Source organism: Orcinus orca, chromosome 2 (genome assembly GCF_937001465.1).
Source record: "Orcinus orca chromosome 2, mOrcOrc1.1, whole genome shotgun sequence".
NCBI lineage: Eukaryota > Metazoa > Chordata > Mammalia > Artiodactyla > Delphinidae > Orcinus > Orcinus orca.
The window spans coordinates 163,683,584-163,699,168 of NC_064560.1; the positions used below are offsets into that span (position 1 = coordinate 163,683,584).

At 39.8% G+C, this 15,585-nt stretch overlaps 1 protein-coding gene across 5 annotated transcripts in view; it reads right to left on the reverse strand.

Moving 5' to 3' along the window:
- PPP2R5E (protein phosphatase 2 regulatory subunit B'epsilon) overlaps positions 1-15,585 on the reverse strand; it is a 157,025-nt gene that overhangs the window by 73,560 nt on the left and 67,880 nt on the right. For 4 of the 5 annotated variants that reach the window (XM_033422219.2, XM_004262114.4, XM_012531539.3 and 1 more), the window contains one exon: positions 9,524-9,720. In XM_033422219.2, the coding sequence (XP_033278110.1) occupies positions 9,524-9,720 (197 nt within the window). Of the gene's footprint in view, positions 1-9,523; positions 9,721-14,711; positions 14,732-15,585 lie in introns of those variants that run through there. The other variant, XM_049706399.1, reaches the window with a different exon arrangement.

A 15,585-nucleotide genomic window follows, 5' to 3' on the forward strand; every position in this document is an offset into this window, starting at 1 on the left:
CAGCTGTCAAACCATTTTAGGTATATTGAAAACTCTGAACAATCTGTAAAGCAGTTAAGCCACAGGGACTACAGCTTGTAAATGAAGCAAACAGCAATCATGAGTAGCTCGTTGCTTCCTGAGTAAAAATCTGCTCCTTAAAATGTTTAAATTAAAACTAAACCCATTAAAATCCCTGTCTGATATTTTAAGAGAGAATGTTTGCAGGAGAGAAGTGGTAAATTATTAATACCGTGTGGACATTACTATGCAAGTAATATCAGGAAAAATTTTATGTAGGGCAGCATATATACACATGTATATATATAGTTATACACACACGGGCACCTGCAGATTAACAGGGCTCTCCCCACACCCTCAAAAAAAGACTTGAGAATAAAATTTCCCAGAGAGAATTAAAGTTTAAAATCAACAGTCAAAGATATGGAAAGTCATCTTAAAGAGACAAAAAAGCTTTCAGGCTAGCAAGACTTCACTGTAACCAGAAAAACTGATTAATCCATCCAAACAAAAAAGGTTAAGTCTAGCAGAGGTGGCAAAGGTGGTACTATGAATAATGATAACAGTAACAACATCATAACAACCTTTATAAAGTTACAGTGGGTAACAACTTTAAGAGGATTAAGACTCATCTAAGATCACACGGCTAGGTAAGTGGCCCAGGTCATTCCATCTACATCACAGACCCAGGGAGGACCACAAAAAGGAAAAGCAGGCTGTACAAATGTTAAGTGCTTCCAAGGATTAGGGGCCAACATAGAGATGGAGGGGCATTTTTTTTTTTTTTTTTTTTGGCGGTACGCGGGCCTCTCGCCGCTGCGGCCTCTCCTGCCGCGAAGCACAGGCTCCGGACGCGCAAGCCCAGCGGCCACGGCTCACGGGCCCAGCCGCTCCGTGGAAAAGGGGCCCCTCCGGACCGGGGCACGAACCCGTGTCCCCCGCATCGGCAGGCGGACTCCCAACCACTGCGCCACCAGGGAAGCCCAAGAGATGGAGGGACATTTAAATCATCTAACTCCCTTGCTCCAATCCAAGCTAACCAAACAATTTAGGGATCCCTTGGCTGCTGACATAGCTTGCCTGCTTCTAACGGTGGGGCAGAGAGAAAAGTAGCATGGCGGGAGCACATGAACTTAAGGGATACGACCATCTCGAGGATGGAACAGAGGAGAGTTCTGAACTACACAGCTTTCCTCCTGAGGTCCTCCTCACCCCCAATCACCATGTACTCCTGCCTACTGGGAAGGAGTGGTAGGGCAGAGAAAAAGTGTTAATTTGAGAATAACACAAAGGCAATGTAGTTATTATATATAGGATAGTGAGGTGGTGCGGGGAGACGGAGTGAAAGGGAAGCTGTTTCTTAAGCAAAAACAAACATTTAACCCCAGAGCCTATTATTTGATAAAATAACAAGCAAGGAAAAGGTAGAGGGAAAGCATCAAGGCCTTATGACTTATTCAGAGGGGCTCAGGAGGAGAACATAGTACTGAGGCAATAGTCCAAATTTAGAGATTTTAGTCTTCATTCCTATTAGAAAGACTGATCCCAGGAGAGCATTATGGCACAGCGGTTAAGAGGATGGGCCCTGTAGCCAGAAAGACTGGGTTCAAACCTCAGTTCTGCCAGTTACCCAGGTGAGTACCTTTGGGCAAGTTTCTTAACCTCTCTCTACTTCCTTTACATCATCTATAACATAATATGTAATAATACTATAACAAAATATAATATAATATAAAATTATATAATTATATAATATATAATACAAAAGAAGGTTGTTGTTAAGACTGAATTCATCCACACAGTAGTTGCTGCAGATTATTATGCTGCTAACAATGGAAGGTGTACAGGTGCTGGTGACCTTCTTTTGTTAGTGCACACCTTTATGAAGAACCTCTAAAGATTAAGTATTCAACCACAATTCTAAACTGTATAACCATTATAAAAACCTACAAAAATTGACACAAGGTAAAACAAAAAATCTGAATAGTCAGACATGTATTTTAGAAATTGAGGGGGTCTGGGAGGGATGGATTGGCAGATGCAAACTATTATATATAGAATGGATAAACAACAAGGTCCTACTGTATAGCGCAGGGAACTATATTCACTATCCTGTGATAAACTGTGATGGAGAAGAGTATGGAAAAGAATGTATATAGATAGACAGATAGATAGATAGATAGATAGATAGATAGATGTATAACTGAATCACTTTGCTGCACAGCAGAAACTAACACAACATTGTAAATCAACTATACTTTAATAAAATAAATTAAAAAAAAAAAAAGAATTCACTGCCAGAAAACTTCCCATAAAGAAAACTCCAGGCCCAGATGGTTTCATTGGTGAAATCATTCTTACAACTTCATTTTTCATCTTTAGTTACTGCCATAAATGGGAAGACCCTGCTCCTTTCCAATCTCATCCTACATTTTCCAACAGAGCAGCATCAAGCAGAGCACTGCATATGTAAAAATCGAGCTTAAACCATTCTGGAGTCAGATTATATCTTTGAAAATTTAATCAAAAGCTACAGATCTTCTCCCACAAAAAGAGGCAAAACACAGAATTTTGCACTCAACATCAGGAGGTCCACTGACCCCCATGAAACCAACTGACGGACACCCAAAGATGCTAAATGAATATTGTTAAATGAGCATTAACTGAAGTAGCACAGAGTGACAGTTTAAGGAAAGGACAGAGCGCCTGCCAGTTTCTCTACCCTCTGATAAATTACAAATGGTAACAATCTGTTCCTAACCTTGAGCAGCAATTCTTCCTGACCTCATTCTAAAAGTATCTTTTGGTAATCTTCATCATCATAACCTTAAATTCTTTTCAAAGTACCAAGGAATTCTTTTTCTAATTTAATTCTTAGGTCCTATCTTTTAGACTTATCCTATCCATAAAAATTCCCCAATAAGTTCATCACTTCCTAAATGACTTTCCCAGATGTCACTCAATTCTTTCCCATTATTTATATTTCCAATCTTGTAAGCAGCCCACCTTCCCCCATCCCACATCCAGTGGCTCACACCAAAAGATCTTATCTCCTTTGGGCCTAAAGAGTCGCCTCCAAGGCAAATTCTGGCCGGGGATGTATAGTTATATTCCTTATCAGATGCAGGAGGATGAAAAATGGAAATTTCATATTCCCCCTGGTAGTTATCATTCCCAAGGCTACCTTTAGATAGCTGTTATTTTATGAAAAGAAATCCTCCATCCTTTAGCCGAGAGAGGATGCAATGAAGTTAACAAAGCATTCCTAAGAGTCTGTGTAGGCACACTCTGAGACCTTTAATTGCGACTTCATATTTTTCTACAAAACCATATTATCCTATTAAGAGGCTAACCAGAGCTGTGATTTCCAGTTAAGTCACAGAATGTATAAAAGATAAAGCACTTAGATAACCAAGTGACAGGACATAATTTGAGAGTGGGAAAAAACGAAGCTAATGTGTGGCCAAGAAACAATATAAAGGACTCAAGGAAAGATTTCAATAGAAAAAAGAAGAAAAAGTTGTACAACATATTTTATCTTAAAACTACATTCGCTTTGGAAAATCATATATTCTACAGTTTGAGATATACAGAGATTTAACCACAGATGAGGTAGGAATAGGGCAGACTCTGAAATCAAGAAAAGCCAAGATATAAAGAGAAAATATGAAAATAATAACAGCAAATGACCAGTGCAACAAGATATACTTTGTGCAGGAAAGAAGTGATAGGGTTTTACTCTCATGAGGACAGTACACCCAAGATTCCACCACTGTACGTGCAATCAGTATCTACAGCCGTCATTTCAACTTCCTCATGTTTTGCATACTACCTCCCCCGAACCACTGCACTGAAGCACAAGGCTTCTCTGCATCACCTGGGGTCCCAGTATTGTTCTCTTTCTCTCCTGCTCTACTCTCATGCTAATAATTACCAATCTCAATCTCCAACTTTCCCATCTAGGACTCCTGTAACCTCAAAGTTAACACATCAAAAATCAACCCAGCTTCCACCCAAAAAACCTGCTCCCCTTCCTGCTGTACCTTTCTCAAATAGGAGCACCGTGACTACCAAATTCCCAAAGCTATCCTAGACTGCTTCCTCTCTGTCTCACTCCAAACATCAATGCAAATGTTACGTGCCTTCAATTTTACCTCCTAGTGAGTCTTAAATGCCATCCTTTCCTCATCTTCTCTACTTTCACCCCGTGCTTGGTTTAGGCCCTCTTAACAACTTCTCTGATACAACAGGCCCCTAATCGATTCCTCTCTGCCTTCAAGTTCAGCCCCCTCCAATCTACCTGACTCACTGCCATACAGTACAAATCTGACTGTGTCACTCCCCTGCTTACAACTTTTCAATGATTATCAACCCACACACGCGCACTTAATGCTGTAACAACACAACATTGCTTGTGTTCCTCTGAATATATCATGCGGTTTGGGAATTTCTTTGCATCATGTAATTCTCTTTTTCATTTCAACACGATTTCAGCCCCTGGAAAACATGTTTTCACCTTTTAATACTCGGGCTTTCCTCACTTTGTAAAGCCTTCCTTGACCACCCCTACCCTCCTCGGATTAACCCCCCTTTTGCTCTACTCCTTCCCTGCCTTCTACATACTTCTATTAATGCACGTATGACATATTTTATTATTTGTTCACATGAGTGCCCTCTCTACCAGACTGTGAGTCTGTTGACAGAGCAGGGTCCTGTCTTTTTTTAATCATCAAAATGTAAAAACATGGCTCTAAATCACTCAATAAACATTACTTGGAATTAATTAAAATGATGTCTTCACCCGTTAAGATTTCCTCTCACATTTGAACTATCCCCCAAAGAGATGGTTTTGAAAAGGAAAATGTGTGAATATAAAGAGTATAAAATACAGTTTAAGTTTGAGTAAAAAAAAAAAAAAAAATTAACCCAAGATTACTTGGAGAGCTAGAAATTCTAAGAAATCTTTTAAATGGATGCATGGCAACAGAATCAGAGACAAAACATGAGCATAATGTGGTAAAAATACTGCCTCAAAGACAGAAGCCTGACACTTGAGATGATGCACGGCAAAATGTGCCAAAGCCTAAGGAACTAACAGTCCCGGTTCTCATTTTTCCATCAGATGTGACCCCATGAGAAAGAAACACATGGAAGAAACCACTTACAGAGCAGAAGCAACTACTCTGGACAGTGTTCTGTAAACTCTAAGAATGGCAGAATCCAGAGACTTCCCTGGTGGTCCAGTGGTTAAGACACCATGCTTCCACTGCAGGGGGCACGGGTTCGATCCCTGGTCAGGGACCTAAGATCCTGCATGCCATGCAGCGTGGCCAAAAATAATAATAATAATAGAAAAGAAAAAAAAAAAGAATGGCAGAATGCATTCTAAATTTCTTACACTGTGTTGACGAAAGACCTGGTATTTTTCAGAGCTGGAAGGATGTGAGAGACCACCACCAACTCCCTCCATTTACAAGCGGAGACTTGGGGCTTAGAGAGGAACCCAAGTCTCACCACTGATTAAGTGGAAGATGAGAAATGAGGACAGTGGCTTCTACTTTCTCTATCTGGGGCTCTTTCCACTACCCCACACTACCCTTCTGCAGGTGAGTTAGGTGCTATATTTTTTTTAATTTTGTTTACACATAAAGAGTTATTTGTCTTTCTTAATTCTAAGAGTCTGTAGGTGGTGTCTAGACTTTATATAAATGCTAAAAATGGTTTCCACACTCATAGATTACTTTCATCTTCTACTCTTTTCTTACCCTAACAGGCATAGCAACTCTCAAAGTACAGTCCCATCAGGTTTTGGTAATAATACTGACATCAGAACATGCCATCTTAAGTCATCACTCATCCTGGTTTGTAAAACCTAGCTATCGCTTCATTGATATTTCATTAAAAGCACTACCATTTCCCTCACTAATCCTAGTGAAGTAGTTTCATTTTACAGTAATAAGAAAGAGGAATAGGTGGGAACAGTAACTATTCAACAGGCAGGATTGGAATTACAGAATTTGAGGACCACTGAGGCAATGGGGTACAGCATATCGAGCTAACAGAGCATTTTAAGTTCACAAACAGGAACTCTGGGTTCCCCCAATGATTATAAAGTCAAGTATCTAATAACGAAATCACAAAATACAGTAACAGTATCATTGATTAAATGCTTGCCATGTGTTAGCGACTGTTCTAAGGGCTTTACATACATCATCGCCAATCCTCACAAAATACCCAAAAGGTAGGTACGTTACAGATGAGGAAAGCGAGCAGTAATAGCACCAGGATTTCTACACACAAGGGGCTCACACGTGGCAAAACAGAAGGGAGTAGAGGGCAAGTAAGGACTTGGTTCCAACCCTTCTTAAAGAGACATAAATCCCTGTTTACTAGGTTGTATGTGTGTCTGAGGTGGTGAGAACCTTGATGTACAAACAAAGCACGATTTTCCTCAGGTGGACTATTCATGGAGCAGGGCAGGAGAGACTGTGGCTGCCCTTCCCCCAAGGCCACACACCTCTTAGCACCTCACAAAAACTGAGGACTCCAAAGATGGAGGGCTCTGTCCGCAGTGATGAAGCAAGTAAGTGTGGCCGGAGTTGGCATTTGAACCCAGGTTTGTGTGGTTTCAAAGCCCTTTCTCTTTCTACACTGCCACGCTACTTCCTTCTCTATAAATGCCATTTTGTCTAGGAACCATGCAAAATTAGTAGGTAGCAATTTCACAAATCACAAAATATGAAAAATAAATTACACCTCTAGGAACCCTAAACTATCACCCAGAAAGTCAATTATCTAATGCCCTAGAATAGCATGCATGCTACAGATTCAATACTTCCTAAAGTAGGGCTTAAGTACATTTTAAAGTACACATTCCCACACGAATGACAGGAGTCTTTTTTTTTTTTTTTTTGCGGTACGCGGGCCTCTCACTGTTGTGGCCTCTCCCGCTGCGGAGCACAGGCTCCGGACGCGCAGGCTCAGCGGCCATGGCTCACGGGCCCAGCCGCCCCGCGGCATGTGGGATCCTCCCCGACTGGCGCACGAACCCGCGTCCCCTGCATCGGCAGGCGGACTCCCAACCACTGCGCCACCAGGGAAGCCCAGGAGTCTTTTGTTTAAAGTTTTTTTGTTGGGGTAGAGGGGCATGGGGGGAGGTGATAAGAAAAAATGGTCTCCTCTGAGAGACTCAAGCTGGTTTAGGACCAAGTTGGTTCACAGGCATGAATGGGTTTTTGGATTATGCCAGCTACTGGGTTTAAAGCTGAATATAATCCAATGACATCCAATATTTTCATCCTAATTTGAGAGCCTAAAATGCCCCTATTTTAAGAGGGAATTCATCGATTCATTCAACAATCTCCAGGTAGGCCTGGGCTACGAGGTATTACAGAGGCCACAGAGATGTGCAGGACAACTCGGAACAGTTCCTGCTTAGGAGTACTTAGAGCCTAATTAGAAAAATCAGATAAACGTGCAAAAGGATTAAATAGCAGCAAATGAACAAATTCTAAAAGGGTGAGTTGCCAAGAAGTGGTAGAAGTGAAGGAAGGGAAAACTCTGGGCTTTTCAGGAACCAGTGGTAGCACTGTAAGCCAGACCTTGAAAGGAAGGGGCGAATCAGAATTAAAGGCAGGAGGGCATGGAATTCACAAAGGTCCAGGAACAGGGAAAAGGGCTATTACAAAACAAATCCACAAATACCCAGATGTTCTCGCAGAAGGGCGAACTGAGGTGTGTCCGAGGATATCCATGGGGTCGTGGTTAAATAAATTATGGCACATCCACACAACGAAATGCAGCTATAGAATGAATGAGGCAGCTTTATATGTACTGATGTACATTATATACTGCTAAGTAAAAAAAGCAAGGCACAGAGTGTGTGTATACTATGCTACCATTTGTGTGTTTACAAAAAACAATATTTATACATATATGCTTGTATATGCTTCAATATTCACGGACTATCCATGGAAAGATATAGAAGAAATTTATAAACGGTGGATACCTCTGTTAGCTGAGGACATGGGTAGGTTAAAACCAAGGGACTGTGCTCTGCAGAAGGCAGGTAGACTAGAGAATATCCTAAGTATCAGGGTAAGAGGTTTAGAGAACATGCAAACTCTAGAGCATGGTTTCTCAACAGTGGCATCATTGACATTTGAGGCCAGATAATTCTTTGTTGTAGAATTATCTACAATTCTTTGTTGTAGAACAATCTACAAAATTGTTGTACAATGCTGTCCTGTGCATTGTAAGATGTTTAACAGCATTCCTGGCCTCTACCCACTAGATGCTGGTAGCACCCCACCTCCCACCCCTGGTTGTGACTCCCAAAAATGTCTCCAGACAATGCCAAGGGGCCCTGGCAGGGCAATCGCCCCTGGTTGAGAGCCACTGCTCAAGAACCACAATATAAACAGTTAGCATACAAACCCTGTTTTACGTTCCTATAAATTAACAAATGCAATATACACTCCAATATGGATCTGAGGAATATATTGGACATTGTTTTGAAATGACCTTCATATATCTGTCATAGTTTCTCAAGTTGTGATAATTCAGGTCCCTTCCCAAATCTGAACTATTCATTTTTAACCATAACTACCCCATCACAGATGTCTCTTTTCTGCATTTGTTGAATACAAGTGATAAAAGTGAAAAAGAAAGGCTAAGTACATTTTCAGCAGTACACAGAGGGTGGGCGAGATTCCCCAGTGGGCTTCCCATGATGCACTGACCCCCTTGGATCTCTTCAGCATAACTTCTCGAGTTAGTAGACCAGCCCCACTTCCTCCAGATATCATGTGCTCTCTAGATCCAAGATCTTCTAGGATGCCAAGGAAGGCAACCCTCCCACAGAAATCTAACAGAAAACTATATTTTGGCTCAGCTTCTGAAAAACTAATATAATTATTGACACAATAAGAACATAATTACTCATATTATGCTAATAATGGTTCTTCTCATAACTCTTAACGACCACACAAATTACAAGACGCTGTTCAAAAATAATGAAAGACATCACTCCTGTTTCTAAGATTATAAAGAGAATGAGTAGTTTATAAAGCCAAGAGAGGCTTTACCTAGATTCTACATATCACGATTTCATTAAGCTTAAAGCCATTTCTAATATACCACAGTGAATAGGGAGAAGAAAAAAAAATCAAGACATCCAACAGGCTTGAATATTTTTCAAACACAGATCTAAAACTTTTGTTGATTCTCCTGTGTCTTTTCTTTTCCCAATGCCAGAAATCCAGTAACACCCTGGCAATCTTTCTTCGTATTTTGAAATCACTGATTCCTCCAATACTGTTGTAGGTGAAAAGTTCTGGATTTCATTCTCATGAAATCATGCTCTTCAAATTTTAGTATTGTGCCAACTACTTGTGCTTAGCTCTCAGAAGGTTGGCTCTCATTTGTGGAGGTGACCTCCAGTGACCTGACCCTGCAGTAAATACACCTGTGAGTCCCTAAGGAAGGTGCTTAAATGTGTCCGCGGCGAAAAAAAGAAACTCACCATTCTAACTACTTCAGGGTAAGTCTGCTCTGTCAAACAGCCTCTGCTTATTGTAATGTAGTCCACCAGTTCATTAAGAGTGGAGCGCTTGTATTCTTTCATTTTAAGATCAGATAGCGTGTCCATGAAGTCAAAAATGACACAGCACTGCTGAAGTTTCTTTAGGAACAGTTCAGGCTGCTCTGAGGATGGAACGTCTAAGAAAAAAAAAGGAAATGGTGTAAGTCTGTCATCAATTTCTAGGTAACAGGAATTCTCTGTGAAAGTTAACTTCAAAAGCAAGCTCAAAAAAATAAGAATTCACATGACAACAGTGTTCTTTTAAACAGTTACACATGGGCAGGAGGGGATACCATATCCACTACTTCAGAGACCTTGTCTTTGGAAGAAACTACATGGTACCAACACAATTGACAGCATTTGCTATTCAGCCACCAAAGATTGACCAAAATCCCAAGAGCTGTTAGAGAGTTGAAGCAAATTTTAACCAAAAACACCCCAATGTCAACACCCTTAAGCCAAAAACACTGAAAAAGGTCAAACTTTCCATTATAAGGTAGACACAGAAGTTTCCACTGTTGGTTTAAATTAATTTTACTAAAAAAATTTCGAAGCAGAAATGTCAGTTGATTCATTTTAATTTCATGCTGACATCCTTGGTATTTAAAGCAACTGTTGGGTGTGTGAGTTTATATTTCTTGTTTTGTTTTGGCTTGATATCTATGACGCTTCTTTGTCAAAGAAACTCGAAAAATCAACAAAATCAAGCAATACCAACTCTCTCAAAAAGGGCACATCAGTAATGGAACAATGCGAGCGAACTCTACGAAAATCTAGGCTCTCCCTTTTGACCCATCTTCTTCCTTTATGGTGGGAGAAAACCACTAACATTTTTATTAATATGTTCTCAGAATAAACATCTGTTCTTTTCCTACAGGCAGCAGGTCAGACATTTGGTTTGGTGTCGTTTCTAAAAAATATGTAGAAATTTTACACTAAAATTCCCCAGCGAGAATGGAAACCTGACCTACAGTTAGACTTGAAAGACACCAAGTAAGTTGTCGATAGCTCTTTCCGCTCCTATCTTCTTTCCACTACTTTATTTATTCCACCAAACTGGAGCTTCTCTGGAAAGGTGATGAAATTATAACAAGAGAACCTCTGCTGCCTTCATCCAAGGCGATTAACTCATTAATCCTCAGAACACTCTTTGAGGTAAGCAGGTGGCATCATTTTATTATTCTCTATTTTTCACAGAGAAAATTAGAGACAATCATGGAGGTCCCACAGTGAATGAGTTATGAAGCTGGGCTCAGCACCTGGGTCTCTAACCACACTCCCACATTCCTTCTGTACGACTCAAGAAGGACTTGAACAATGTTTGACCTGTCACTTGCTACCATCCTCAGTTGCCAGCCTCCCAGTAAGTGCTTTACAGTGGCCTCACAGTGTGGGCCACCTGCTCCCTGGAGGTAAGTGCAACGGCTAACAGCACCCGTCTTACAGCCACCGGCAGCAGGGAGAGAGGGCTAGATTCCTAGTCACAGGATCCACATGACTCCTCTCCACAACCCCCTTGCCTCCCCACAGCCCACAACCCAAGCGCCAGCCCATGTACCCAGGACCTCATGGATAATTCCCCCCAAACACCACCTACTGACATCAACTTTGGGGTAAGCCTAGATGAGGTGCAATGGGCATCTGAAAGTATAGCATTTCCCTACCAGATATAAGGGAACAAGAAGTAGTCGATGTTTTTAAAGGTATATAGCACCACTGCTACTCTCAGCAAAAAGAAGTTACATATTTAGAAATTATTCTCAACCAATGAGTTGCCCCTTCCACCCCATAAATCCCCAAAGGCCTAATGTATCTTATAGTCAAAGAATTGGGGATTTGAGTTCAGCCATGACATATGTCTTATTCTATGACCCTAGACTTCATCACTTCCGAAACATTTTAAGCTTTATAAGAACTAAATTTAGACAAACCAAGCTTTCCCTTTAATTGCTATTTGCTTCAGGTATTTACATAAACAAACAAAAACTAAACAAGGCTGCTCATCAACATGACTGTATATCGTTAACCAATGGCTAATTATATGTACACGACCATCATGGTTAATTACTGAAGTCTTCTAAGTTCTAAATCAGATTCCATACCTCAAATCTGAAGGGGAGTTTTGACACTGCACAGGGAACAAGAAAAGCCTTATTAATGTTACATTAAAGTCTTCAGGACAAATTTTAATTAATCCTATTTTTGATACAGTAACTTTAATAATGCTTAAAAAATCAGACCATGTACATGGAGAACTCCTTAACTCAGCATATATAAAAGCATCTATAAATGATAGCTTTTCCTCCAAAAAGCAAACCATCATTTAAGCAGTGACAACAATGATTACTCTTTGTGGTCACTGCAATGATACTCAAGAGATTCACATTTGGCTACTTAAAAAAATTCAGGCAGTTAACATTTAGTTCTTTTTCTTAATGTTAGACAGTTGAAATTTATTCTTTATTTATCCAAATTGATATAATGTCATAGACAAATGTGAGGCAGGCTATCTACCTAACCAATGGAATAATGATAATAGCTTACATTTATTGAGCACTGGGTACTATTCTAAGCACTTTACATATATTATATCTTATTTAGTCCTGACAACAACCCTATGCGGTAGGTACTATTCAATTTAACAGATGAGAAAACCAAGACACAGAGAGTCAGTGACCTGCGCAGAGTCTTAGAACTAATAAGCAGTGGAGACAGGATTCCCACTCAGGCAAACTGGCTCCAGAGCCTGAACTCTTCACCACTGGGCAACAGTCAACCTCAGTGATACACAAGAGTAATACCATATTCCAGAAGAGAGGGTATGTACAAAGAGGAAAGAGGAAGAAACAGAAAGAAATCAGCCAATTCATTTCCAACATGCCCTCATCATAAAGTATCATGCTGAACCCCTCTAGCCCATTCCCCAGAAATGAACACATACAGCAACAAGCTATGCTTTATCCTTTATCACAGACTAAATTCCTCTAAAATAACTTGCTTCACCTGAATTAAAGAATTTAAGTAATCAAGACTGACCAAAAGAGAAAAGGGGAATGGAGTCCTGAAAGAGCCAATTCCATTATAACAACTTCTTTACATTGTGTTTTCATTCGTGCTGAAAGATGACCTAATTCACAACAGTCCAAGCAGAGGGCTCTTCCTATAATGTTTGGCCCTCAGACTGCCCCACATAGCTGTGCTGCTCCCACCCTCCTTGCCCTCATTTCCCTAGACCCAGTGGGATATAAAAAAAGTAGAATTTGAAAAGGTAGGACCAGCCAGGATCAGAGAAGGAACACTCTGAGTAGTGCAGAAGGTTCCAGTGATACAAGTTTAATGTCTATGGAACCAGTCCCAGTAGCAATACAAATATTCTTTTTAAAGAAACGTTTGTGTGTAGCTGATTCACTCTGTTATAAAGCAGAAACTAACACACCATTGTAAAGCAATCATACTCCAATAAAGATGTTAAAAAAAAAAGAAACATTTGTAAAATGTATCACGTACTAGGCCATAAAGAAAATCTCATAAATGACAAAAAGAAGAAATCAGACAAGCAGTACATTTTGACCACATGCAGTAACACTAGATTTTAACAACTCAAAGCTACCCACCTCCCAAATCCAAGCCACCTGAAAATCTAAATGTTTAGTAACTTAGATGAAGGAAAAATATATAGAGACATTCAAAATAAATGTAAACTAGAAAAATTAAGGGTCATCGCAGAATCCCAAAGCAAACCAGGCAATGGATGCTTGTGTCATCTATCTTCCAACAGAAACCTCTGTCCTGCACAGGCCGTCCCTAACAGCAGGAGAGGGATCCCATAGAATCATAACCATAAATAACGAGGAATCGGTAAGTGGTTATATAATACCATGCAGGTCATTAGCACAACAACCCACCCATCCAATGTTAGTATTCATTTAATGGGGAGAGTAACTGATCTAATGATCACAGCTTGATAAGATTCCATAAGGTCAGATTCCACTGCTCTGGAAAAACTCTTAGAATTAATTTAATTTCCAGAATATGTTTCTCACCCAGGGAAATAATGTACTGACCAGCTAAATGGTCGATGCTCTTGGCAGTTGCATTTCTTACTGTATTGTCCTTCTCTTTCCTTTTCAGCATTAGTCATTTTCTCACACGTGCTTTTCTATCACCATCTCTCAACAGCCTCCTATCAATTTTCATCAGTAAGTTGGGGAAATGATTACTCTCACCTCCAAGGTGTTCATACCCAAATAATTTTAAAATTTACAAGTGCAAAAGGTAATGGAAAAATGGGCACAGAATTCAACAGTAAAGGGAGGATGCAAGTACAGATTAAGGGACAAAGATTCTCCTGTGTCTAAAGAACAGTCAACGTGTATTATACACATTTAGTTACACAAGCACACGTGTGCACGCGTGCACATGCACACACACATACACACACACACACACACACACACACACGTCCCCTCACCCTCATTATGATTTTAAGGGCTGGTTGTTTATTGATTATTTATTTGTTTATAACTGGCAGAAGCTCCTTCCTGCCTAATCAAGAGCTTTCATTGTTCCATCCCATCTAAAGTTTGGGGCGTACAGTCATGGATCCAATATCAGCCCATCTTCCCTTGGGGCCTGACTCAGTCAAGACTTTGCAAAGCAGAAAGTAGCAAAGGTACAAGAAATAAAACATGAGCCCAATGTCCTTTGGGTTTGGTGCTCTGGGACTCCAATCAAATGAAATTGTTGAAAATCATTGCAACCTGCAAATGTGCCAACCGAGGAAATAAAGAAGGCCCACAACATTAAATTGATTAGACACAATATCACAGGAAGAAAGCAGATTGGTTTAAAAAAAAACAATGTGGGCTGATAAGTTATTTACACATAAGCTGTTTAAATGTATATAGATAAATTTTCCATAAAATGGTCATGTTTGCATTGGAAGCTAAGCAGTAACATTGTTTGAGCTCCTGATGAACAATATTTATAGCTGGTTATTCCCATTCAAAGGAAATGGAAAAAATATTCTTCTAAATTAACAATGCTTTTCACCTGAAAATGCCCTACAATATTACACACTTCGCCCTTCTACATCCATTTCCCCTATTCTCACAAAAAATAAAGGTACCTGCAGAGATTGAGCATGTAAATGTGGTCTTTGATCCCTTCCACCTCATCCTTTAGAACTTTCCTTAAGGTGAACACATCCCCATCCAAGTATGCGATCAGTCCCTCACAAACGACCCTCCAAAACTTCAACAAAGTCAATGAAAATTGTACCTGCATATGCATATGAGAATATATTTACAGAAAATTAGTCTCACAGCACTGAGAAGAGCTTAGCACTAAGATATTAAGTTGACTTAGCCTTGAAGGACTAAAGTGTGGTATGTTAGCACATGTGGTAAAATGCCTAATAGCCTGTCCATGTGGTCTGTCTAAACCCGTGCCACCAACTTTACATCTAAACATAGATACAACAGGTAGCATTCCCTTTTTGTCATACCTATTTCAAAAATCCTAAAAAGAATCCTATTTTATTTGTGGAACTATGCTTCCATTACGAATTGCTTTTGACACTTGAGAAAAAAAATCACAGACATAGCCAACAATATTTCATTAAAACAAGAAGACCACTATAAATCCTTACAATGAATCAGATAAGAAAATTAGGCTTCATGTACTATGAACTGAACCCAAGTATACCATGTTGGTTACACAACATAGTTCCATGTTAATAAGCAAATAAGAAACTGACATGTGAGCTAAAATAAGTATTAAATACCTGACCATTCCAATTACTTTATTACTGTATTCAAAATAGGGGTTCCAAAAAAGTTTGTTGTTGATGATAGTGGTGGTAGTGGTGGTGTGTTTCCACTACCAGGTATTTGTATTTTATAGAAGCAGCTCATGTGATTTCAATGTGTGACCACAGCTGAAAACCACTGTTTTTCAAGTAATAACTTTTCAAATCCTTCTTTCATCTCCTTCACCTTTGA